This window comes from Mchenga conophoros, linkage group LG1 (assembly GCF_057382185.1).
Source record: "Mchenga conophoros isolate Kocher_MC1m ecotype Shallow Benthic linkage group LG1, M_conophoros_male_GT1.1, whole genome shotgun sequence".
In the NCBI taxonomy this organism is placed as follows: Eukaryota; Metazoa; Chordata; class Actinopteri; order Cichliformes; family Cichlidae; genus Mchenga; species Mchenga conophoros.
Window position 1 is genome coordinate 2,048,679 of NC_140526.1, and position 26,233 is coordinate 2,074,911.

The 26,233-nt window shown below is 46.7% G+C and overlaps 1 protein-coding gene across 2 annotated transcripts in view; it reads left to right on the forward strand.

Moving 5' to 3' along the window:
- The first annotated feature begins 251 nt into the window (after positions 1-251).
- adamtsl3 (ADAMTS-like 3) overlaps positions 252-26,233 on the forward strand; it is a 197,453-nt gene continuing 171,471 nt past the window's right edge. For both annotated transcript variants that reach the window (XM_085275485.1, XM_085275550.1), the window contains exons 1-3: positions 252-490; positions 1,658-1,761; positions 25,001-25,114. In XM_085275485.1, coding sequence (XP_085131611.1) covers positions 1,696-1,761; positions 25,001-25,114 — 180 coding nt within the window. In that variant the 5' untranslated portion in view covers positions 252-490; positions 1,658-1,695. The remainder of the gene's footprint in view (positions 491-1,657; positions 1,762-25,000; positions 25,115-26,233) is intronic.

Consider the following 26,233-nt stretch of genomic DNA (forward strand, 5'->3'; position numbering starts at 1 on the left):
CTGCAGCTTTTCCTGAACTGAAACTCAGGAAGAAAAAATTAAATCTGCAATAAAAGATATTTTTTGAGACGCTGCCCCCTGGTGGCGAAAGTGAAATTCTGCAGAGGGTGACTGCAAAAAGTACCTTTAACACCCCCCACCCCCACCCCCAATTCACATACACGGGAGGGTTGGGGCCACAGGTTTTATTTTGAAAGTCCAGAGCGGAAGCTGCAGCTTTCGTGTACGTGCTGCTTCACGCTGGTCCTCGGCAGTGAGAGCGAGGCAGGCAGGCTGCACGCCGCTAGGAGCCCGGAGACACTTTCCCGGAGGCACGGAGCCCCGCCGCGCGGCTCTCTCGGTACTTTGGGGTCGTTTCGGTCTCTGCTTCGGGGTGTGGACTCGGGGCAGACTTGGCGGGACCGGATCCCGGTGCGAGGCGGACTGGAGTACCCCCGATGGTGCATCTCCACAGGAGCGCATAGGAGCCCAGGACGAGTCTCCCCCGAAGGTAAGGTGTTCGTTTCCCCCTTCACGAATCCACGGCTCAGACGCGTCCACGCGCGCAGGTCGCTCCCACGTCCGCCCAGCCGGGCTCGCGCTACTGATGCGCGCAAAGCCAGCGCACAGGGCGGCCGTGCGGACGCGTCGCTTCGCGGTTAGAAAGTTGGAAAGAGTGCGCAACACTCCCGCGCGGAGGGGCGCAAATGCGCAGGTGAGTGCGCCCGTGTGCGCCTGAGAGAGCTGCTGCTTCAGTTCACAGACACCATCACAGCAGCTGCTGGGATTCTCCATCATTATTCATTTTCTGCTGACTGCGGCTTTATTGGATGTTCTGTCCGCAGAGCTCAGCGTGAGTTTGCACTCATATCTATTTAAGAAGCCGTGGCCGAGTAACCCGATGCCAGCTTTGAACCGCAGAGATTTTATGGATCGATACGTTTGTATTACAAGCAGCTTTGTCTAATTCCAAATTAATTATGAGGCAAAGTGAGAAAGTGGCTCCGCAGCCGTACGGAGCGCAAACCGTCCTCACTCTGTGCACCGTAATTAGTTGAAATGATCTGTGTGGCGACAACACAAAGACAACAACAAATCGAGCGGAAGTGATTATTTCCTTCACAACACCGAGGCTCCATCTGATAAGAGAAGTAAAACTGTAGTTTAAGTTAGGTGGAGGTTTAAACGGAGTGACGTAGAGTTAAGCTGTACAACAACGTCAAAACATAGACTGTACATAAAAGATGGGTGTAGGCCGGGGTCTCGTTGCAGAGGGATGGAGGGGGACAGTAACTGTCCGGAGTCCTTGCTCTGCAGCCACGGGGAGCCACAGAACCGCAACTCCCATCATCATCATGAGCAGCTGTAGTCTGTGGAGTCTCTCCAACCAACCGTGGGTTGAGAGGATTGAGACGTGAGAAAGGAAGGATCTGGGCTAACTGGTTAGCGGCAACTAAATTTTCAAAATAAGAGCAAAAAGACTGTCATCAATTTCAGTGAAATCATAAAAATGAATAGAAGAATGTCCCGATGTAAAGTCTACATGTGGGAAACACAGAGTGTTGTGGATGAAATTGTGGGGCCCACAGGAAGGTTTTGCCCTGGGGTTTGTTAGTTATTTAGCCCGGCCCTGTTCACTGGTAGTTGCTGACTGCTGCTATTTCCACTTCCTGTACAGGTTGGGCACAGAGACCCCGATTTGGGGGGCAAACCCAGATGAAGATGGAGTCGTTTACCTTCTGCAGGACTGTCCTCATCTTCTTCATGTTTCCATGTGTCCAGGTAATGAAAGCAGTGTGGACAGAGTTCTACTTTTATTCTACTTTTATACAGTCATCACCCTCACTGGGCCACAAAAACATGGAGCCAATCAGAGCGGAGAAAGTCAGGGTTCAGACGCGCTGTGCACACAGCCTCTGACGTCAGCTCTGCTGCTTAATTCGAGCTGACCCGTCCAAATCAAATAGTTTGCACAGGTCGAGAGGCTGCCGGGCAGAGCGGCGAGCCGGCTGCAGTCTTTGTACACGAGCACGAGCTGGGGTAAATGTCACCTCCTTATATGAAGCAATTGCGAGTGCAGGATTTTCTCTGGCAAATATAGTAGCTGGTTAATCCCTGACAACAGGCTGCTGTGGACCCGGTGCTCTCCATGATCAGCTCTGCAAAGAGGTCTTTATTTGGAACCCGCTGGCGTGTTAGCGAGAGCAAAAACAAACACATTGCTGTATTTTTTACTTTGTTACCGAGTTCCCTGCTGTGCCTGAACCCTTTAGGGAAGAACAGATATTTGTTCCATCTATTTTCAGGGCGCTGGGACTTCAAACCTTGCAGTGTTTACTATTGATCGCTTTGCTATTCTGGTGAACTGGAAGTTTAGATTTGAAGGCTGAGTCAGGCTGCTCATCGAGACAGATGCAATTTATGCTTTTATGTTTTTAAACATAAAATGAAGCCGATTGAATAAGAAAGAAACGATGCAGTAAATGCCGTAAATGTTGGTGTAAAACGGTGAAAATCAGGAAAAGTCAGCCGGCCTGTGCACATCAAAGCCTTTCAAGTACCTCCAGCAGCATGACTTTTTAAATGTTTTGTAGGTGGAGCTGAACTGGAGGCAGTCGCAGTGTCTGTACAAAAGAAAACCCAAAGATTTATAAATATGTTAAGGTTTAATGTGCAGGCTGGTAGGTGGTGCAGAGGACTGATGTGCTACCTACAGCACTGCTCACGGCTTGGGCATAAAATGCAGCAGTACAAGATGTGAGCTGTGACAAACAGGACAAATTCTAAAGTGATGGATGTCTAACAGTTAGAAGCTAAACTGCTGCATGTGTTGGAGAAAGTTTACAGTAAAAAACAAACGTGCCATCGTCAGTGATCCAAACACAAATGGAAAACTGAAGCGTGAGGAACAGCCTGTGTCGCTTACAGTAGGTTCAGATGCTGCGTGACGGCACAATGACTTCTTCAGCTACGTGTTTAAACGGCTCTCCTCCGTACAGCCAGCATTCTGCTTTTTAATGTTCGAGTGCAGATGAAGAGAACAGGCGACACTATCCCACCTTAGTGGAGTCTGTAGGTTACTCAAAGGGTGTGGATGTACTCTGCTCCATCTGACCTCCATAATTAGATCTCACATGTGAGCAGACCTTTGGTAATTTAATAAATAACATACAGAGTTATTAAGGTGTTGATGGATGGATTCATGGACTGATTCATGGATGAATGCATGGAATTGAATGATGAATGGATGGACAGATGGGTGGCAGACGGATGGACAGATGGACAGATTCATGGATGAATGGATGGACGGATAGATGGGGTGGCAGTAAACCAGAAGGTTGTTGGCTGCTCTCAGTCTGCACGGGCAGGAGAGTGACCCAGGTTTCCCTCCGATGCGTCCTCGGGAGTCTGGATGTGTGAATGTTGGTTAGGAAGCACTGAGATAGAAGCAGCAGTCCAGAGAAGCTGATGAAGGTAAAGCTGAGATTCTTTTTGTTGGCTCCCTGCAGATGTTCTGCTGTTATTGTGTCAGGGCCGCTTTGTTCACCGCCAAGGATACTGTCATTGTTAGAAACGTGTGATATATTTTGCAGGGTCCCCATAATGCTTTCCCATTAATTCTGGATGACAGAGGCATGTTACGATTGTTGACAGCTTTAATTTCTTTCCAAAATTCAATAGAATCATTCTGCTGCAGCTTTCTGGTCCTGGAAGTTACCCTCGTGCTCATTGTCTCAGTAAAGCACACAGCATATTAATGTGATGATCATTAATAAATGAATGTACACCATCAATCAAAAACCTCTTGTGATTTTCCAAAATGTGATGTCAGCAGTTTGGGACCCAAAAATTTCTCACTTTTTTGTTTCTTCGACTTTATTTGGGGTTTATGTGAGTTTTGTTTTTCGTAGTTTGAAGCCTTAAACTTGCATTTTGTCTCGAGGCCAGCAGGGGGCGAGTCCTCTTCCTGTAAAAAATAAGACCGATAGCGTAGAAGCGTATGGGAAAACGTCCCTTGGTCCTTCTTCAGTCCTGTTAGCGTCAGAGAGGATCCAGCGTTTGCTCAGGTCATTCAGTTTCAGGAAGCTGGAGACCGTCTAAAGGCTTTAAGACCCAGTGGGTGACGTCAGGATGGACGCGCATTGTTACTGCTCTGGTCTTCCCTTTCACATCATTGTCCTTCCAGTCAGGGTGTAATTCTCGCGACCATCATACTCTTCTTTATGCTCCATTTTTATGACTTTATCAGATGAGATACAAACTGTGCTGACAGCAACATCAGAGAGAGCGGCTGTTCCTGATTAATACATCAGCACATTTCCAAATGAATTTGTCTCTTTGCTGTCAGTGGCCCGTGTCCGACTGATTATTATCACAGTGCTTTTTCACCATCTGCTCCTTTATCTGAGTCTGAAAATACACTCAGATCTGCAAAAATCCCATAAAAAGCCGACAGTGCTCAGCGCAAACCTGCTGCTGCTGACAGGATCTAATTAGTACCACAGCTGCAGGACTCTAATGTGTAAATAATAAAGACTGAGAGATGTGTGAGGTCCACAGATGCTGGTTTTGTATTGAAGGTGCTTTTAGCAGAAGGTAATCGATGACAAGCTGACACGCCGTTATTGCAGAGTAATGTTCAGACCATCTTTTATCCCAGGAAAGCGACACAGTCCCGGGTGAAAAACAACAGCCTGTGGGCTGTCATTGTCCTACACTTGGATTTATTTTGATGATTCACCATCCAAATTTCTATAAACGTCAGTACAAACTGCTCTACAAATGCATCTGGCACTGTTTGGAGTCAGCTGATATGAGGGATTGGCTGCAGACTGCACTGATTGGTGATTTGGTGTCTTTGGAGCAGCAGATGGATGAACCCTCTGAGAGAGGCCCAGGTCGTACTCGTGGCTCTGTGACCACGTTAGCCGTGCGATCATTTATTCTCTCTGCTAAAACTCACCGAACACAAACAGATCGTCAGAAAATGGATCGAGTGTTGTGAAAATGAAAGTGTGTGGTCACACTTTGACACCTGAAAAGTACCCAAAAAATGAGCTTGATTTGATGTTTTTGTATATGATACAAAATTAAGCTACTGTGGAACCACTGACGTCCAGCAGAGGGAGCAGTGAGTCAGTCCCCATAGACTCCCATGTTAAAACTTAGCCTGATACACAAACTGCTTGGTCTCTGTGGATAATTCCCTCTTTATAACAACTGCACAGTTTATTTAACTCGCCAGTTTAAATTATATTAAGGCTTAAAGTTTGTATTATTAGGGGCGTGGCCTCTTTGACTGACAGGTGGATGGTGACACAGGTGGCTGAGCTGGGCCTCTGGACTGTGTTTGTGCTGTTGGAGCATTTTGATGCCCCTTTACAGTCTATGGATGCAGCTAGCTAGCATTAGCTGATAACGCCTCACAGTCTCATCGTCTGTTTTGGCTCCAGAAGTCAGTGGTTGCAACTGTAACGCTAACGTGGGTGCAATATGTGTCAGCGGAGGCCCTGGCGGACCGATCCCCGGCTACCAAGACTAACCCGTGTTACCTATTTCAATCTGTTTGTCAGTTACTTCTGGTTAACTGTGTTAGCTGTCCTTCTCAGACCCGTTGGTGTTTCTGTTTTCACATTAGTTCAGCTCATCTTCACTACAGTCAGACGACAGACGTGATCAGTCTGTTTTTTAAACGTGTTTCTATCAGCAAAGGTTTTTTGTGCTTTCTGTATATGAATCAGTGGCAGTGTGAGTTTCAGTGTGTGGGTCAGTGCAGAGAGTGCACAGGTGTGTTTGAGATGTTGATGTTCCACAGACTGTGAGTCTCGTTTCTTTTCCATCTGCCAGAAATAAAAAGTTTCCGTTGTGAAGCTGACTTTTTAAGGGAAGGGTGCAGGAGCAGTTTGGGTACAGTGGATGTAAGGTGGGGGCGATTGGCTGTAAATGAGACTGGGGGTGCTGGCGGCGGAGGGTTGGTGCACGCTTGGCTGGCTGCATGGATTATCACAGGCAGATGTGGGAATCACAATCACGGCTGATTGCCTTTCACTGTCCGGGTGTTTCTGTTGACGTGCTGTAAGATTTAGAGCCTCAGCTGTTCACAGACCTTTTCCTTTTCCTGGGTTTGACCTAACGTAACCCCGTCTCATCACTGATACTGTGCAGCACTTTGTTTTGTAACTAAAATGCAATGGGGGGGGGGGGGATGCAACAATAGAAAGACAGAGCTTTGGGGGGGGGGAGGAGAAAGTAAAAGAAAAAGTGACAGAACGAGCGCCTGCTGGTCTGCTTCCTCGGGGCCCGGTCTTCCTGGTACCAGCCTCTTCCTGTCATCCTTCAACCTCTGTGTGGGGACAGCTGTTCAAATGCAGCTCACCTACATCACAAACTCTGAGTTTTTCCACCTCTCCCACCCTCACCCACACCAGCTTCCTCCCTCCAGCCCCTGTGCTCACAAACAACAACCGGACGAAATCACCGAGCCCTTTCTTTCACCCCGCTCTGAAAACAGCATTGTCTGTGATGCCAGCGAGCTATGAGGTATGGCTGTGAGGAATGCAGTTTGCTGCTGCCATTGTGTGTAGAAATGATGACAGAGGTGGAGGAACTGCAGAGAGGAGCCGAGGACTGGAAGGAAAAGGGCACAGAGGGAGAGTCCGGCTTGTTATAGCGCGAGGTTTGGGAGAAAGCTTCGTGAGTACACTTGTCTCTCTCCCTCCACACCTTTGCTTTTTCTGAACCCACTTCACACCATAAATGGACAGACGTGGAGCTGAGGAGGAGGCAGGGTCCGAGCTCGTCTTTTAGACTGAGAGGAGAGAAAGTGTGCTGTGTTGTCATCGCAGTTAAACTACATGCTCGCTTTTTACATGCAGCTTTAGCAACTTTGCACTCGGCTGCAAACCACGTCAATGCAAGCTGAAGGCTGTCGCTCGATAGAGCGGCAGAAGAACTATTTCAGTTCAGCTTTATTTACACAAAATCACAACAGTCGCCTCAAGGAGCTTTATACTGTAATAATACAATAATACATACAGAGAAAAAGCCAACAATCATATGACCCCCTATCATATCATACAGCCATCATCCTGTCTTCCTTCTCTCACCCCAACCAATCACAGCAGATGGCCCCGCCCCTCCCTGAGCCTGGTTCTGCTGGAGGTTTCTTCCTGTTAAAAGGGAGTTTTTCCTTCCCACTGTCGCCAAAGTGCTGCTCATAGGGGGTCATATGATTGTTGGGTTTTTCTCTGTATGTGTTATTGTAGGGTCGACCTTACAGTATAAAGCACCTTGAGGCGACTGTTGTTGTGATTCTGTATAAATGAAACTGAGTTGAATCTGAGAGAGGAAGACAGGATAGAGACATGCTGTGGACGAGAGCCAGAGATTAATAACAAGGATGATTCAGTGAAGAACTTCATAGCACCCTCCACAGGACACAAAACACCTGCAGACTGATTTGACAAACTCCCACCCTCAGGTGTCCTTGGTAAGGTGCCCCAGTGTCCCACTGGAGGTTCTACTAAGGGAGAGACTCCTCTGCAGTGCCCTGAAAATGGAGCACGCACCCCAGTCCTTCCTAAAAAGGACCACCATAGTTTGCCTCCAAGTTTTAGTCCATTAGGACTGAAAAAGCAGGTAAAGATAGAATATCTGTGTCTCAGTGTTCACCACAAATGTGCGATCGCCTCTTGGCATTTACTCTGTTTGCAGTCCTGTGTGTGTGAAAAGAAGCGAATCTTCTAAGAAGAAGATGAGAATTTGATATTTAACAGCTGCATAATAAGCAAAGCTGAACTTGGAGAGGCTCTGGAGCTGCTGGTGTGCCAGGAATCCCCAGTTTGCAAAGCCTAACGAGAACAAAACTGTCTGCGACCCGAGCCTGCGGAGCTGCTCTTATCACGGTGTACATCAGGGATGGGTTCATGGCTCTGCATGAGCAGGGCCTCTTTAAGCGCCGAGCGAGTCTCATGAGGGCAGAATGTTGGAGAGCTTTGATTCGTCTGTGCTGTGGGGAAGCAGCCGACACCAGGGCCTGTGCTGGGGTTGGTATTTCAGTAAACTTTGACAAATTAGAGTCCATTAGATCCTCGCTAACAATAGCGGCAAAGCTAGGAGCAGGCTTTCAGTGTCAATCATCCCACCTCCCGTCCCCCACACTCTCAGAGGCAGCTCTGTTTAAAGGAAACCCAAACCCGGAGCAGGAACAATTAAGATATCCATCTGGAATAATGAAATTTTGACCATGCGGTCAGCTGTTATCAGCATCAGGGTTCGGGTCATTATTTATCCGCAGCGTGGTTCGTGTTTATTATTCAGTAGTGGATTCATTACGACGGGAATGTGGTTATCTTTTCACGTCTTTCTGCTCAATTGAAGTTCTGGGGTTTATTATTATTTGACCTCCTTCCTCCCTCTTTTCTCTCCTTCCTTCCTGGCTGGGAACCGAGCCAGTTCACGTGCGGCTTTATTAAGTTTCATATTGTTTTTTACCTTCGCTGTTGACTCGTTAACCTGCGGTGTCCCTGACCGCTCTCTGCTCCGCTGCCTTGGATTTATACCTCCTAAAGGAGCAACTAGAAAGCAGCTGCTTGTAATTGCAGTGTTACAGATAAAGGTTAAAATCAGGGGATGCATAAATGTGTTTAAGTAAGAATGGAGAGCTCAGCAGAGCTGCAGAGCTTTAATAAAATGCACACGGAGGACGGAGAGCTGCAGCTCTGTCTTTCTTTCTCTTACAGCAACATGAAGGGTTAAAACAGTTCATCATCACTTTGTATTGAGTTGCAGAAACTTTTCCCTGTAATGGGGCATGTGGAGCCAAGCCACGCTAGCCAAACAGCTTCCACGGCACAGCACAGACACTCGATCCAGGTTTAGTCTCAGCACCTGTCTGTGTCACTGAGGGAGGAAACGGAGGGTCGTAGGACGGGCCAATCAAAAACCAGATTTGATCCCCTTTAAAATGTTTGGTGTAAGATTTGAAACGAGCGTTAAGGATGACTGTACTTCAGCAAATCAGACGCTACTTTCTGCTTATTTATAATTTCTGCTTTTGTGAAAGATGCTCTCAGCAGGTGAAAGGCGTGGCAGACACCCACCTTTGAACACGATAAATGGTAAATGGCCTGTATTTGTATAGCGCTTTACTAGTCCCTAAGGACCCCAAAGCGCTTTACACATCCAGTCATCCACCCATTCACACACACATTCACACACTGGTGATGGCAGCTACATTGTAGCCACAGCCACCCTGTGGCGCACTGACAGAGGCGAGGCTGCCGGACACTGGCGCCACCGGGCCCTCTGACCACCACCAGTAGGCGGTGGGTGAAATGTCTCGCCCAAGGACACAACGACCGAGACTGTCGGAGCCGGGGCTCGAAGCGGCAACCTTCCGATTACAAGACGAACTCCCAACTCTTGAGCCACGATCGGCCTTTTTTCTAAGCAGACGTCGGCGAGCGTGAGGAAAAATGGTTGTGGGGCTCTGCTGATGCCACGCTTCTCTCGAGCAGCGAGCGAGCCATAACCGTGGCAATAAAGACACGTCTGCACCTTTTCTGGCTCAGGTTTAACCACGCTGTGAACTTGGTGAGGTCAGCAGACCCCGTCTGTATGTACGCTGTGTAAATGTGACGTTTCTGACATCTTTGCAGGTGCAAACAGCTGCTGCTCGTTCCCACACAGCCCTTTGAAGTCAGGCACAAAAGTTCAAATCAAATACAACAGTTGAACCTGCTGTCTCAGATCACTGATTACACAGTAAAAACTATCCTGAGAAGCTAAAAATGAGCTTAACATCAGCGTGATGACGATGATGTTTGTGTGCACAGGTGAGTGTTTTAATCCCACCTGGAGCTGATAACCAGTTTGCTGCTTGAGACAGCAGAACCTGAGAAACTGGTCACAGTCAGAAACCCACTGTCTAACTAACGGGCCCTGCGTAGCTCACTGCATCAAGCGGGCGCCTGTGGGCCACATCATGAGAGCGCCCGGCCCGGGATCGGGTCTGCCCCCCCCTTTCCTGTTGATTCTTCCCTGTCAAAAAAGACCAGAAAGAAAATATTAAAACAGCAGCTAAATAATAAACATATAGCATTTAAGTATGAGGTATTTAAAGTAGTATACTAGCAATACTGAGCAGGGATAGCTCAGTAGGTAGCGTGGTCGCCCCATCATTGGAAGGTCGGGGGTTTGAATCCACCGAATGACTGCCCTGCGCTACCCTTGAGCACACTGCTGCCCGGGCGCTGGGTTGGTAGCTGCCCACTGCTTCCCTGAGTGAGTGGGTTAAATGCAGAGGACTGCAAATATCTCCCACGTGTGAGACTATAGGAGGTTTAAAAACATAGTCGCTGTTTGTATTGTGATCAAGATGCTCGGGTGTTTGTCCTTGCATCTCTGCAGCTTTTTCAGAGTGTCTCTCTCACACACACACACACACACACACACACACACACACACACACACACACACACATCCTCCTGGAGCTCAGGTTCAGTGTCAGCTCTGGTATTTCAGCTAAAGGTGAGGAGTGAAAAGATCCCTGTGTCTGCCCACACCACACAAACTGCCGTCAGGGTCACCTCTTCACCCCCACAGTTACATGCTTCGTGTGTGTGTGTGTGTGTGCTGATTGGGAGGAGGCTGAAAAGCTCTTTCATACACACAGTGTGGCCATTCACTCCCAGCCGTGAGCTCTGTTTCTCCCCTGCACCTCCTCTGCTCCGGGCCTCTGCCAGTCAGCTGGGCTGAATCTCTCCTCTTCCTCATCCTCTCGTTCTTCTGTTTATGTCTCCTCACTTTTTTTTTTCTTCTGTCTCAGGCCTTTTAAACGTCGGCAGCGACCTCTCTGTTTGCTCTGAGCTGAGTTTGTTGTGTTTGATGAGCAGTAAAAGCTCTCCAGGCCTCCCTAATAAAATGCTAACCTTTGCAGACCTCTCTTTAACGACACGTAAGGGGTGCACGCCGTTACACCGTGTCCTCATGGGACCCCACGCCTCCCGTCTGTGGAGAGCCTCTCATAATGGCACAAACAAACCTTCAGTGTCCCTGCAGTCAGTGCCTCTGATAAATGTGACACAGCCAAATAAACTTGTGTCACACCTTTAAATAACAACCATCTGCCTCTCTTCATTGGCAGTGAGGCGGTGGAGAGGGTGAGCAGTTTTAAATTCTTGGGGGTAACTGTGACCGAGGACCTGTCCTGGGGCAACCATATCACCTCAGTTGTACGGAAAGCCCAACAGCGCCTCTACTACCTGAGGAGACTGCGGAGCGCACACATTCCCAGATCTCTGATGTTGAACTTCTACAACTGTGCCATCAGCAGCGTTCTGACGTATGGATTTCTAGTGTGGTTCCCCAGCTGCACCAAGGCCGATCAGCAAGCACTCCAGCGGGTGGTGAAAGAAGCTGGCAGAATTATTGGAACAAGTCTGCCAGAGATCAGTAATATCTTCCCCACTCGCTGTCTGAGGAGGGTGCACAGTATCCTGCGGGACCAACATCACCCTGCGCGCCACCTTTTCCATCTGCTGCCCTCAGGGAGAAGGTACAGGTCTATACAGGCCAGAACATCCAGACTGGCCAACAGCCTGTATCCACAGGCTGTGAGGCTCCTGAACTCTCTGCCCCCCTCTCACGGACAATAACCATATCCAACTTCTTAATAGCAATGAACTGGTCTGCATTGGTGCATCATATCTTTATTCTCTTCCCCCTCCTGCCCCCCCCCCCCCCCTCTTTCTTAAATAGATAACTATCATATCTGATATCATATCTCACAGTACAATAATATTGAATGGGTTGCATTGTTGTATTTTGTCATGTTTCTCAGGTCTTTGTCTGAATTTCTACGAACATTATTGCTAAGGATTGTCTTATTGCATTGGAGTCACACTGGGTTAAATATGTACACTTGGGTTTTAAGGGGTATTTATTATTTTCTTCTTTTTTTTGGGTTGTATGGAAGCCCCAAACGCAATTTCATTGTTCTTGACAATGACAATAAATAAATAAATACTAAAATACTAAATCCATGAATTTAAATTCTTCTAAAATACTCCTGCTCTTGCTCCTCACCCGCTGGTTTAGTGGAAATGCACAAGGAGAGGATCTCAAATGGGTGACAGAACAAATTTAATTAGGTACGGTTTTTATAGAGAGTCCCGGGCAGGGCGGGTCCACGAGGATCTCCAGGTTTCCCTTTAAAACATTCGTAGTAGCTCGTTTCATAACCCGAGCTCTTAATCGTTGGGATGGCGAGCATCGATGAAGGCCATCTTACCCCCGTCATTGTGACGGAAACCATCTACAAGCGGTACAGTTTTAAACCTGTGCTAGTCTGAGACTGCAAAAATAGCCTAAGACCTCCAGATGTTCATCACAGGATCTGCAGGTAACTCTTACAACATGAGCAGCAGAGGAGGAACGCCAGGAAAAAGCTTTAGCCGTCCAAAAAGAACATTAGAGCAAAACTGCAGTTTGCCAGTGAATATTCAGGCAAAGAGCTTTGGGAATAAAGTGCTGTGGAAAGATGGATCAAAGATAACGTGACCAAACAGCACTAACAGTAGACTTGTCTGATGCAGACCAAAGGCAGCTTTTCATGAGAAGAACCTCAAACCAGCCTCGAAGCATCGTGATGAGAATATTCTGACCGCGCGGCTTTCAGCCTTTCATGCAACAATTCTGCATCATGTTGCAAAGAGGAGGAAGATAATTTGAGGACATGAAAACTGAAGTGCCGAAAGTCAAAATCACACCACAAATAAAGCGAAGTAGCTCAGGAAGCATAAGCATGCACAAACCAGACAAGCGTGGATTTATTTTTCAGAATATTTAATAATAGCTTCAGAAGTGAAATGAGGTGTAAGAACACAGCTGCGATGCAGTAAGTCAGAGCGATCATCGGCTCTCCACCTCAGCCTCTGTGATAAACGACTTCTTCTGCACCTCCATCTCTGTCTCGTTTGTCTCGACTGAAGCATAATTGGTTTTTTTTTTAGTTTGTCTAAAGAAAGGACCTGTGAGCTGCAGTGATCCTGCAGCTACTCTGAATATCTGCCTTTATGTCCAAAAGAGCAGAAGAAGCTTCTTTATTTGTGAAAATGTTGTAAAGAGGCTGCTTTCCCTGACTTACAGCTAGCGTTCGATAATGAGACCACGACGGATTTTGTCAGTCATCTCAGGGTGTTTCATGTTCTCAGGAGAAGCTCCCACGGTTATAGAGGGGACCTCCAGCGATCGGGCAGAAACCAAGCATGTGTGACGTCTTCCATCGGCCACCGAAATCTCGCCGCAATGTTTTAAAAAGCAACGTTTTAGCTATTTCACCATTTTAAAAATGAGACGTGAAAAGCGAGGTGTGGATCTGACTGCCACTGTACGGTAACACATTCCTGCTGTATCACCTTTTTTAAAAGTCGCGCTCTCATCGTGTTTTAATTAGTAAGACTTGAAACTTCAGACTGACACTGTGAGGTCAGCAGGAAGGTGTGCAGATCAGCTGAGCACAGGCTCATTTTCACATTTCTATACAATCAGAATAGGAACCAGAGGAGTCGCCCCCTGCTGGACACTAAAAAGAAAGCAGGCTGAAGACGATTGGCTTTTCACACCTGAAAGTTCACTCGTGATTCAGAGCAGCTGCTCTGAATTCAGTTCGGCCGCTTGGCATTCCTGTGACCTGCAGCGTCGGTCTGATAAGATGTTCCAGAAGGTTTGGTTATAGCTTTAAGTGGATCACAATGAGGCGGCGAGGGCCAGCTCGCCCTCAATTAATCCAGCATCTCTCCAGCACCCGCTCTCCCATGTGCTCTATTTATGGCTCTCTCCAGGGTTCTCATATCTTCAAGTATCTCTTAATTATCTGAAGAGAGAGCTGTGTTAGGATTCACTTAAAGTGCAGCGGAGGGTGTAAACACACACACACACACACACATGCTCACCTCTGGACTTTCTTTGGGTGATATTAAAGATGTAATCTGTGGCTGTCCAACAATGGCGTGTCCAGCAGGGTGGCCTGGGGGGGCACAGGCCACCCCCCCAACCAGACTGGCCACCCCAGGTGCCACCCCAAAGGCAAAACAATAAAATTCAATCAAATATCAAATGTCCGATTATGTTTTCACGGTGACGCTCAGATATCCGAGTGTAAGTGAATGCAGCATCCTTCTGCGCTATATGCATCACGTTAGCAAAGGTAGGAGAGCCAAGCACGAAAGATGGCACTGCAGGAAACAATTTTTCAGTGAAAGAAAATGAGGACAGAATAAATGTCCCGGTAAGTAATATTAAGTTTGTTGAGTTTAGTAAACTTCGGTGAAATTAGAATACCAAGGAAAAAATAACACTTAAAGAATTATTGCAGCTGATCAGCTTTTCTCTCTTGTTTATTTATCGCCCACTTTGCGCCAGAAAGAGGAAACCAGCAGATGTCGCGCTAAACAACAGCAGCACGTTTAAGCTTGATCAGCTGTTGTTAGAATGTATTTAATATTAATTTCTAGTATCAGCTGATGTTTGCTGGAGCCACAGCTGTAAAGCTGCTGGTCATGATGTCGGTTTGGATATGTGGTGAGAGGGAAACATGAAACCAGGAGATGTCCTTACTGAATCATCAGAGCTGAACAGGTGATGGAGAAACAGGTTTACCTTTTAGGTGACATGAATGAGTTGAAGTTATGAACTGTTTCTGAGAGATAAATAACACCAGGATCCTTTTCTAAGCAGCTGACAGCTGGTAACTGTGCAGGGGCGGGTCTAGCAAAGTTTTGCCAGGGGGGCAGGTAGGGCATTAACAGGGAAAGGGGGGCACAAAGAAATACTTTTCTTTCTTATTCTCATTTAAAATATCTAGCTTTTAATAAATAATTATCTAAATCTTACAACCAAAGTTTTTATCTGACGTAAAATGTATAGAAATCATACATATACCAACAAGACTGTACATCACTGTCACAACAGCGTTTGTTTTCATTCAAAGTCTTTATGGCTTTACTACCTGGTGGGCCGGTCTGTAGTCAAAATGCCCGATTTTCTGTCCCAGTCCAGCCCTGCAGGTTAATACTGGCAGTGTCACCATGCCAGCTGACTGTATTTTATCATCAGCCAGTGTTGTTCTTTATCAATATTACCAAAGTTTACCATAAGGCAGCATAGAAAGTATTTACTTGCTTTCAGGTTTTATTCAAATATTAGTCTTTTCAGTTGTTTCTCCACTTTTTTCCTGTTTCAAAATCAAACACCAGTTTGTGAGAAGATTATCTTCTTTTTTTAACAGGCAGAGAAAGTTTTGCATCGGCTAATTTGTCAATTGTTTGTTACAAATGTTCGTATTTTAATATTCAAAAATGTTTTTGCCCAAAACATATGTGCACTACATGTCAGTAAAAATGCTATGCAAATATTGATGTCCTTGAATGCTGAGTAAACACTGACAAAGCACTGATTGTATCTCTTGTCCTTTATCAACGCAGTATCTAAAAACTTTGCACCGTAGTGGTTAAAATCTCATTCTAATAAGAGTTAAAAGTGCATTTGGTTATTAGGTTTATAGGATTATTGAATTATGGTTAATGGTTGGTAGAATTTTTTTTTTAAAACATTATCTGCCAATTAAATCTGCCACCCTTCTCCAAATCTGTGCCCCTACCTGGCCCCCCCAACAAAAATTTTCTAGACACGCCACTGCTGTCCAAGACTTCCTGGTGATGTGAAGATTAAAAGATTCCCTGCGTCTCTAATCTGGGTTAGCCTGCTGAAGGGTTTCCACATAGGGTTAATCAGGGTCCTGCTCAAATGCAGGTCAACAAGATGATAACATTTAATGTGATTTGGCTTGTGTAGAGTGTGTCGAGTGTGTAGTCCTTTCAAGCAAAGCAAGGAAATTGGCCATAATCCGTGCACTCCTCCTTATTTCCTGTTCCAGTCATGAGTGTTTGTATTGAACATGGCCGGCGTCTCTAATAACGAGGTCGGTGCATGTACTGTAAAGCTAACCCACGCAGCAGACGGGTCTGGCCCGGATCTGGTGTCAAGCCGGCACTGCTGGCTGACCTCTGGCGTGGTAAGTGGTATGTCATCCAGATATGGGCCAGGCCTGGCGTAGATGGCACTGTTTATGTGATGGCATGCCACATCTGGCCTGATTGTGGTTTGGGTTATGTGGCCCAGGCTCCTAGAAAACAGGTCTGGCCTGGATCCGGCATCAAGTTGGCACTTTTGACTGACTGGTGTCATGGCAGAGTGTATGTCAACCAGATGTGGGCCAGGTCTGGCAATGATGGCTCTATTTATGTTGGTATTTTCCTATTTTAGTTAGAAAACCCAAATACCATGTTGCAATACTATACTGGTATGGTAGCCAACGTTTCAAATGCAGGTTGGACAGGTTTGTGAGTGTACACTTTATCCAAAACCTAGTGACGGTTTACTCATGTTTACCACCGGGTAGCTGTAGTTAAGGAGGTAGAGCAGGTCACCTACTGATCAGAAGGTTAGGGATTTGATCCTTGGCTGCTCCAGTCTGCATGCCAGGAGTGTGAATGTAGTCAGGAAACACTCAGTTTACAGAAAGTGTGTGAATGTGTTGTGTAGAGCACTTTGGGTAATCCGGGAGAGCAGTAAAGAATCAGTCCATTCACTGTCTGAACAGAGTTTCGTCATGTTACTTTTGCACTATTATGTTCCAGCACATGTTGTTATTACATGGCTTGATTAAGGCACACATTAGGCTGACATCTGGGGCCAGAGCTGAAACTGTTCTGGGCCAGCACAGGGCCAGCAGTGTGTCTGCAACTGGCCTTGTGCTGGCCCATGTGTGGGCCACCTCTGGGCCACCAAAGGGCCGTCATTCTTTGCGGTCTGTGGGCCAGATCTGGGCCATACCAATTTTGCTATGTGGGAACACTCTGAACTCTGTTTATCATTGTTTTTTTCTACTCTTACATCTGTGTGATGTCATAGAGAGCTGATATCCTGAATACGTCATCTCAAGCACATCTTATTATTCAAACCTGGTGTTTGGCATTCGGAAGAATGTTTGTTCAAAGCGGGACAGGCTAAAACTGCTCATTTCAGACCGAGGATGGGCTGCTGAGCTCGTAAAATCATGCAAAGCTATGATAGCAAAAACACAAAGTACACAAAGCTGGAAATGAGCAGAATAGGTCGACTTTAAGATACCAAAATGTGTCTGAGTGAGAGGCAGGTCAGATTGTGAGGACATCGCGCTCTCATTGGGTGATGATGACAGGTCAGTAACTATCCGTGATGCAAGGGGTGGATCTAACTGACCGTAGTGACAGGGCAACAACATTTTGTCATACATAGCTGCTTCATCAGTTTTATGATCAGAGCTGACACTAGATTAACTCCTCAGTTAGCCATCAGGTGAGCAGAGTCGCCCCCTGCTGGACACTAAAAAGAACGCAGCTTAAAGGCGCTTCTGCTTTGGCTTCACCTTTCAGACCCATCCATGTCTCCTGCTGTGCAGCCCCCCCGCACCTCTGTCCCCCCTCTCCTGCAGCATGGAGGACGACAGAGCGCCGCTCCAATAGTAAATAATAATTCAAACTGTGAAGGTTGCCAAATGTTGCTGTGACATTTTTTGGGAACAGACGACAAAGTTTTGTTGAGTTGTGTAAACGAAACATTAAGAAAGGAAATGAGTTCTCTCACAAAAACAGTCATTTGTAGCTCGCAGACATTTACAGCTGCTGTGACACACAACAGCTGTCTGCACTAAAGCACACAGGACACAGTTGTTATTATAGCTCATGAAACCAACCAAAGCCTTTTTATATGTCCTCATGTTTTGTTTTTCATAAGCCTTTTTTTTAATAAAAGTTCTTTTGACTTATTGTCAAAATACCTTGTTAATACAGGAAATCGCTTTTAGCTTGTCCAGGTGAGGGACAGGTGAGCTATGTGTTGGCGAGGTGTCAGAAGAATCACTTCTCCTCTCATATGTCTTCATCCAAACAAGGCACATATGTTATAACTTGTGACAAATGAAGGATGATGAGCTGGGTGAGCTACGAAGTGATTGGTCCATACCGTCCAGCACAATGTCAAACCTGGAGTCCTGAGGAACTGTTTGGTTTAATATAAATGAAATGGAACAAAACATTCCTGAAATCATCACATAAAAACCGGATTATCCCGTTTAAATTGGGAGAATATCCATTAAAGGTCATCTTGTTGCACACGTACAGGCTCCATGTTTACAGCTCTGACTGGAGTCCTGTTCTCATCGCTGACGTTGGGATTTTCACGTGAAGGATCAGCAGCTGCCGTCAGGGCTGCGTCCACGGTTTCCACACCTGAAGGCGGTGCATCAGATTAGGAGTACGAACAGAGCATGCTCAGTCATTCTTTTGATACATGTAGGGCGTGGCTGCTTCATCCTCCACATCACCGGAGAACCCGTCAGGATTGGGTTCCTATTAGCCACATGCTAAACAAGAACAGCTTTAGGCACCAGAAGACGTTACCTTCAAAATCAGGTCATAGGGATGAAAATTGCACATGAAGGATGGACGTGGACCTGATCCTGAGCAGGTCACTGGCGACCTGGTGGATGTTCAGAGGTGAATGTTAGGAGTGAGTGGCCACATTTGACTCTGTGGCCTGCGGCGATTTGCCCGAGTAAAATAAAAAGTTAATGAGACTTCAGTCTGAAGCATCCCAGCGTGAGCAATGCTCTCAGCCAGGCCGGCCCTTTTTAAGTCCTCTGGCTCGACCGCGATGTGATGCTGTGGAGGTTTTAGTGAGTGTGTAGTGACATCTTCACATAGTTTGTTACATTCAGCTGAACCGAGTAGTTTAATAAAAGCGCCGCTCGGCCCTGAAGATAAAGTCGACCTGCAGGATTCCTTCTGCTACGGGAGCAACTCCTCCTCCTCCTTCACCTCCTCCTCCTCCTCCTTCACCTCCTCCTCCTCCTTGTGCAACTGAAATCTCAGACAGTGTAGCGTGAACTTAACCATTCATGGCCTGAGTTTGGGTAATGCACCCAAACTCATCACCCATTAACAGAAGACCGTTCATGGAAATAAATGGCCCTCATTAGGATGGCTCTTTCACTCTTCGTTACTTCAACACAGACAGAAAACTGCACACACACACACAGACTAACACACACACACACAGACTCACACACACACACAGACACACACGCACACACAGACGCACACACACACACACAGACACAGACTCACACACACAGACGCACACACAGACTCACACACACACACACACACAGACTCACACACACACACACACACACACACACACACACACACACACAGACTCACACACACACACACACACACACACACACACAGACTCACACACACAGACGCACACACACACACACACACACACACAGACTCACACACACACACACACACACACACACACACACACAGACGCACACACACACACACACACACACACACACAGACACACACACACAGACGCACACACACACACACACACACACACACAGACTCACACACACAGACGCACACACACACACACAGACTCACACACACAGACGCACACACACACACACACACACACACACAGACGCACACACACACACACACACACAGACGCACACACACACACACACACACAGACTCACACACACAGACGCACACACACACACACACACAGACTCACACACACAGACGCACACACACACACACACACACACACACACACACAGACTCACACACACAGACGCACACACACACAGACTCACACACACTCCTGTGGTCTTGCATCAGAGTCGTATGTCTGGATTAATTATGGATACGAATCATTCTGGGTGACTGAAAACTTTCTCCTCCTTAAGTAAAAACCATCTTCGTCACAATAAGACCTGAAATATCTATAACACGACTGCACAAACACAGAGGGGGCGGCGCACTCTGATTGGCTCAGGGTCAAAATAGATGTGATGAGATCAAAGCCTTTCGTCCCGCTCTTTCAGCCTCTATAATAAGAAAAGATTATCTAACAGGAGGCAGCTTTGTTTGCTGAATTAAATAAAGGACACATTTTTATGTGTGTTGATGGAAAGAAGTGAAAATCCATCAGAGGGGAGAAAATAGAAACTTTTAAAGTTCCTGAAGGGAGCGGGAGCTGATCCTGACGTTTGCTGTGGGTGGAGCTGTCCTCGTCTTCCCGGACTGCTACAAATGGCCTTTTTAGTTGGAGCGTCCCTTTCTGGGACGCTTACTTCGTGATTGAGACACGAGAGCTGGATTTGGACTGAAAGCTGTTTCAGCTGTTAGCGGCGTGCTCACCATGGGGTGGGGTTTACTGGATACAGTTTAATGCAGCGTTATCCACCTTCTGCATGAATGACGCAGCTTTCAGTGGGTCTAGTTTTTGTGTAAGCTGGTGGACTCAATGATGCTGCTTTCATTTTTATTTATTCAGCTTCATGAGTGGATTCTTCGCTAGTTTTCACCAAACTCATGATCTTCCATGATCTGGAAAAGGTCACCCGTGCCGTTCGTACACGTCCGTCTCTTTTAGCTCGTTTGCAGATGGTGCAGCAGAGCTTTGTTTACGGTCACATCACCAGAGAGTCGGCCTCGCTGCACTCGCTCTCTGTCCATTTTAGAATTCACTTGAAGATTTTTCTGTGCTTTTTAAGGCTCTTAATGGTCCGAGTCATTCAGCTCTCGGTCTCTCGTGTCCTACGGCCCGAGGTCACGCCTCAAACAAAAAGGTGACAGATCCTTTGAAGTCGCTGCTCCACGGTTTGAATCAGTTACCACTTGACATAAAAAGAGCGCCGTCCATTTCTGCTTTCAGGTCGAGGCTAAAAAACTCAGCTTTACTCTCTGGCTTTTCCAGCCCACTGATCTCTCAGCTGTCCTCTGCTCTGGGCTAACTTATTCCAATTCAGTTTCTGATGGCACAGATTTCTGCCCATACTATGTATTTGTATTTTTTTGTTTGTTTCTTTTATATGTCCAAAGTAAAACGTTGTAATCATCATCATCAGTTTGTTTCAAGAAGAATATTTGATGTTTTTAGTAGCAGGCGAGGGGCAGCCAATCAGAGGAAAGAAGGCCTTAAAGAGACAGAGGGTGAACTGTGGGGAACATCTCAGGTCCTTTTTAGAGAAACCTGATGAATATTTTATTATGAACAACACTTCCATGTTTTCTAAGCTCTCAATGATGGATGAGAACACACAGAGACATGAATGTTATCAGTTAGCAGTAAACGGTGCACGTGGCAGCTCCGTATATGATTAAAGTAACTCAAAGCAGCGTAAAGAACCTGATCCAGCGAGGACAGGCTGATGTTGCTGGGATGATACATTTTTTTTCCTTTTTTTTTTTTTTTTTTCTTTATTGAACTTTTAATTGCAAAGCAGGAAAACAGCAGTCACCAGCATATACATACACAGGACAAAGATGCATCTACATGTATAGCAGGACATGGGAGGCAGAAAGAGAAAGCCAACAGCAATATTCATAAACAATGAAAAAGGTTAACAATCGTCCCTTTGTTGCCAGGCTAAATCCCGTAAGCCCGATTTCAACCTCTGAGCAGAAGGAGTGTCCAGGTGGGCCAAAAAAGGGTCCCATATGCGATAGAAAAGGAAAGGTTTGTCCTTAAGTGCCGTAGAGAAGGCTTCCATTGGCATAATACATATCACAGACTGTAGCCACTGGTTGACAGATGGAGCCTTATCAGAAATCCACAGTACCATAATGCACTTTCGAGCGTAGTGCAGCAGTATGTGAAGGAGATCTTTGCTGCGAAAGCCGGCAGGTAGCTCATCATTTAGTCCTAACAAGCAAGTCCTTGGACCCAGATGCAGTCGGCAATTAAATATAGTACATAGCTTATCTATGAGTGATCTCCAAAACTGTAGAATAACAGGGCAGCTCCACAGACAATGAAAAAAGGAACCAACAGCAGACTGACATTTGTTACAGAGATTAGGCAAAGCTGGAAACATCATGTGTCTCTTCTCGGGTGTAATATAAAGCCTATTTATAAGTTTAAACTGCCTTTCCCAAATAGAATTAGATGCCAAGGCTTTAAAAGGACGACAACACAACTCATCCCAAGCTTCAGCATCTATAGCGCCTACGTCTGATTCCCATTGGCCCTTGATTTTGTTAGAGTCATCCATTCTAAGATCAGACAGAATGTTATAAATCTTTTTAGTGATACATTTTAGTTGGGTAGTTTTTACCATGAGTGATTCTATAGGAGAAAGACCAAACCCCTCCATTCAAATCCTTCAATTTAGAAGTAATATAGTGCTTTACCTGAAAGTACTTCAAAAAATCCTTATTGGTCAGACCAAACTTGCTTTTCAGTTGATTAAAAGTAAGAAGAGAGTTCTCATGAACAAGGGGATGATACATTTTTAAAGGACCTGACCTTGAAAACGTCTCAGAAGCTTAAGTATTTGAGGTCAGCCGCTGAAGCCGAACAGATTGCTCTTCCAACCCCCCCGAGCGTTGATTTCTGACCTGCTGCACGAGAGTTTCACTTCTGACTTTAACAAATAATCCATCCCACGCTGTGCAGCAGGCGATCCAGCGTGAACCGGCCGCCGCAGGGAGCTGCAAGTGTGACGGCTGTCCTGACACTCTCCTTCCACTGGTGTGTAAACTCAATTAGAGCAGCGGCCCTATGCCACGCTGCACGGCTACGAGTCAGTAACTCACAGCAGGACAGCTTGACTTTCTGTCAGTGTGTGTGTGTGTGGCCTAATATGGAGATAGTCCTCGTTTGGGATGACAAATCACGCCACTTTCAGGGAGACAGTCGGGCCCACCGGTGTTGCTCATGCCGACCTTGATTGGAAGAATAAATCAGAACCAACAGCTGTCATGTAATCTCTGGTACAGTCGCTAATCAGACACTGAAAGGGGAAAAAAGGGCAGCATTACGCTGACGTATCGACCGTGTTTCCGGGCGTCGCCGTCGCTGGATGAGGCTCGAGCCCTTTTAATGTGCTGCAGTATTTCTTTTGTTTTTTTGACACCAACCCCCCAAAAACTATTCAGACATCATTCTCACCTTCTGGAGATTTCTACCCCTCAGCTGTAAAAGGCTGACGCGTGTTCTCGCCACCCTGCCGGGCGGGCGTCGTCGTCACGGTGTGTTCGCGATAAGTCGAGAACGAGGCGACGTAGGAGCTTCAAATTGACACGCAGGTATATCTGCTAAGTGGCTGTTCACGTGCAGCATGTCTTCAAGCTCGGTTTTTGAAAGGTCACAGGTCACCTGATGGGCGACAGCCTATCTCCAAACAGTCTGATTTCTGAACGCAGACACCGTCAGTCCGAGTCGGACGTTCGGTCAGGATCTGGTAAATTTACTGATTTTAATAATAGAACAAATTTGTTTGATTATGTAAAATGAAGAATATGTTAAAATAATTGGTTGCTTGGTTACAGAGGCTTTGTTTCTTGGTCTCCACGGCTTATTTCGATGACTTGATGGCGGCTGCTCAGCTGCAAGTTTGCACTGACCGTTAAAATACGTTGCATGTGTGATGTTTGAGTTTCTCTTCATTTAGATGCAGTTTTCTGTTTTGGTGCAGCGGTAAGTTTCCCCCTGATTTGTCAGTTAATCACCATATCATCACACAGCACGTTGACCTGATCCAGAGGCAAAGATGCAGCAGGCTGATCGCAGACTGACTCCGCCTTTTTGCTGTTTTGTTGTCGTCTTTGAAGATGGCGGCTGACGTGGTCATTTGGACAGTTTTTACTCTCAAACAGATTTACAGAAAACTGCATACATTGTTTTTCTATACAGAACCGTGTGCAAACATCTTTGGCCAAATTCTCCTCAACTGTGTTAATAAAGAGAACGTGGATTAGTGTGAAAGCGAGCGGAGAGGTTGGCGAGTGATGAAGGTGTGTCCTCGCCGGCTCCTCGGGGAAACGCACAGCGGTGGCTCTTATGCTGCGTCTGTCTCTTAAGTGGCTTTAAAAGCCTGCAGGAGACGCCACTCCCACTAATCTCAACGGTGGATCGTCTCGCTCTCGTACAGTTCGAGTGGCCTGGAAGCTCGCACTCTCACAGTCTCACTGCCCCCCCCCCGTCCTCTCCAGGGAGCTCTGTAAATGCCACACGCCAGTTATTTCCATCTGCTCTGTGTGCAGCACAGATTCCACCCCTGTTACACCGATTATCGCTCTCTCCTGCTCAGACTCTGGGTTATGCTTATCATTCAGGATCCAGCGTGAGACTTTCGCCTTTCATACGTCAAAGTAATGAAGAATATTGAAGCATAAAAGCAGGACTGATAAAGAGCGAGCAGAGAGCAGCAGGGAGATTAATTCACACCCATGAGGAGCAGATTGTATCTCAGGCTCAGATTTATGCCCCCAGTTAGAGAAGTCGGTCTCAGAGTGGTTGGAAATGTGTTCAGCGAGGTCGCTCACACGTGTTCCTGTGCACACAGGAAGCAAACAGTTTGAACGCATGCAAGAGTCAACATCACAACCTTAATGGGTGCTCAGATTTCTCACAGGAAAAACTCAAACTTCCTGTGCAACAAAGGTTTAAATATATTTCACCAAAACTGTGGACGGTCTGTTAGTGCAGTGACCTCACAGCAGCCATGTTATTGGTCACATGATGTCATTAAAAGGCTCCAACAGCACAAACACGGTGCAGAGGTCCAGCTCAGGGGAAGCTAGCAGACAGCTAGCAGCTACACCTGTGTCACCATCCACCTGTCAGTCAAAGAGGCCACGCCCCCAACTTTAAGCACTAACAATCTGAACAGTTTGTGTATCCGCCTGTAAACATGTTTATTTTTTTCTATGAACTTTAAACGTGGAGCCTCTGCTGGACACTGGAGGAACTGCAGATTTACACATTCACTGATATCCTCTTTCTGTGTGTGTGTGTGTGTGTGTGTGTGTGTGTGTGTGTGTCTGTGTGTGTGTGTGTGTGTGTGTGTGTGTGTCTGTGTGTGTGTGTGTGTGTGTGTGCGCGCTGTCAGTGCTCAGAGAGTCAGACTGCAGTGTTCCTGCCAGAGTTCGCGCTCTCACCTCAGGGCAGCTTCATGGAGGACGCCACAGAGGATCACTTCCTGACCTACAGATACGACGACCAGGTGAGTCACCCGCTCCTCTCTGCTGCGTGCTGCACACCGTGAACTGAGCCGCTGATCGTCAGTGAAGCTGACAGCGTTCAGGCTGTTCATGCATGCAGATGGGGTTTACAGCGCTTGTGTGTTTGTGTGCGTGTCATAGAGCCGGTCCGGCTGAAGCAATAAGATATTTCTTTCTGACAGTTTCTGGTGTTTCTAGTTGATGCTGGAGGTCAGCTGTAGTTTGCTTCTGACATGGATGGAATATGTTTCTGTTCTCCTACTTTGTGTAGATCATGCAGCAAGCTCTTCACAGTCCAGAGAAGCAAACACGTCAAAAAACAATAAAAAACCCACAGAGAGACCACTACACCAGCAACATCACAACAATGTCGTATCGCGAGTGCAGTTTTGTGAACTGCGGGTGAGTCCCGCCTCTAATGATGCGCTCCGATGTTGGCGAGTTCGTCACAGAGAGATTCGGCTCTAGAATGGAAGAGAGTAGAAGTTGGTGCAGCTTAGGATGAACTTCATTCCTCAAGAGACATGTAAACATGACTCCTGAGCGTGTTACGCCCGCGGGAACGGCGCTGAGCTGCGAGGGGATCGTGGGAGAAATGAGCAGAGCGGCCTCCTGATGCCAAAATCACTCAGATCTGTGTGTGTCGTGACATCACACATCCGTGATTTATTCTTCAGTTCTCTCGCTGTTTCCTGTGGCGCGTGTTGATTGTTGGGACGTATGAAACGTTAGTCACGTAGAGCAGCGGCTGCATGGCGGCACGCCTGGTTTTACTTGGATGCTCTGTGGCTGCGAACGCCTCACACGATCGTGTGATTGGTCCCAGCTTCAGTGCGATCTTAACTCAGGCTTTCTGAATGAGCGTCTCTCTTTTAAGCACCCGGCATCAAAAACAGGAAGCTGCTGCAGCAGATCACAGGTTTCACTGCAGCCTCGCACCTCTGTGGGACAGAACTTACACCATGTCAGGGATACGTGTTCATGTATAAAACAGTTAAACCGATTAAGGCTGCGTGTGGGTGTGTTCAGTGTTGGCGTGAGAGCAGATGGCGTTACCCCAATGGATCAGAAGCCACAGGCTGAGCGACAGGTGGACCGGAGGCTCCGTCTTCTTCGCCGTG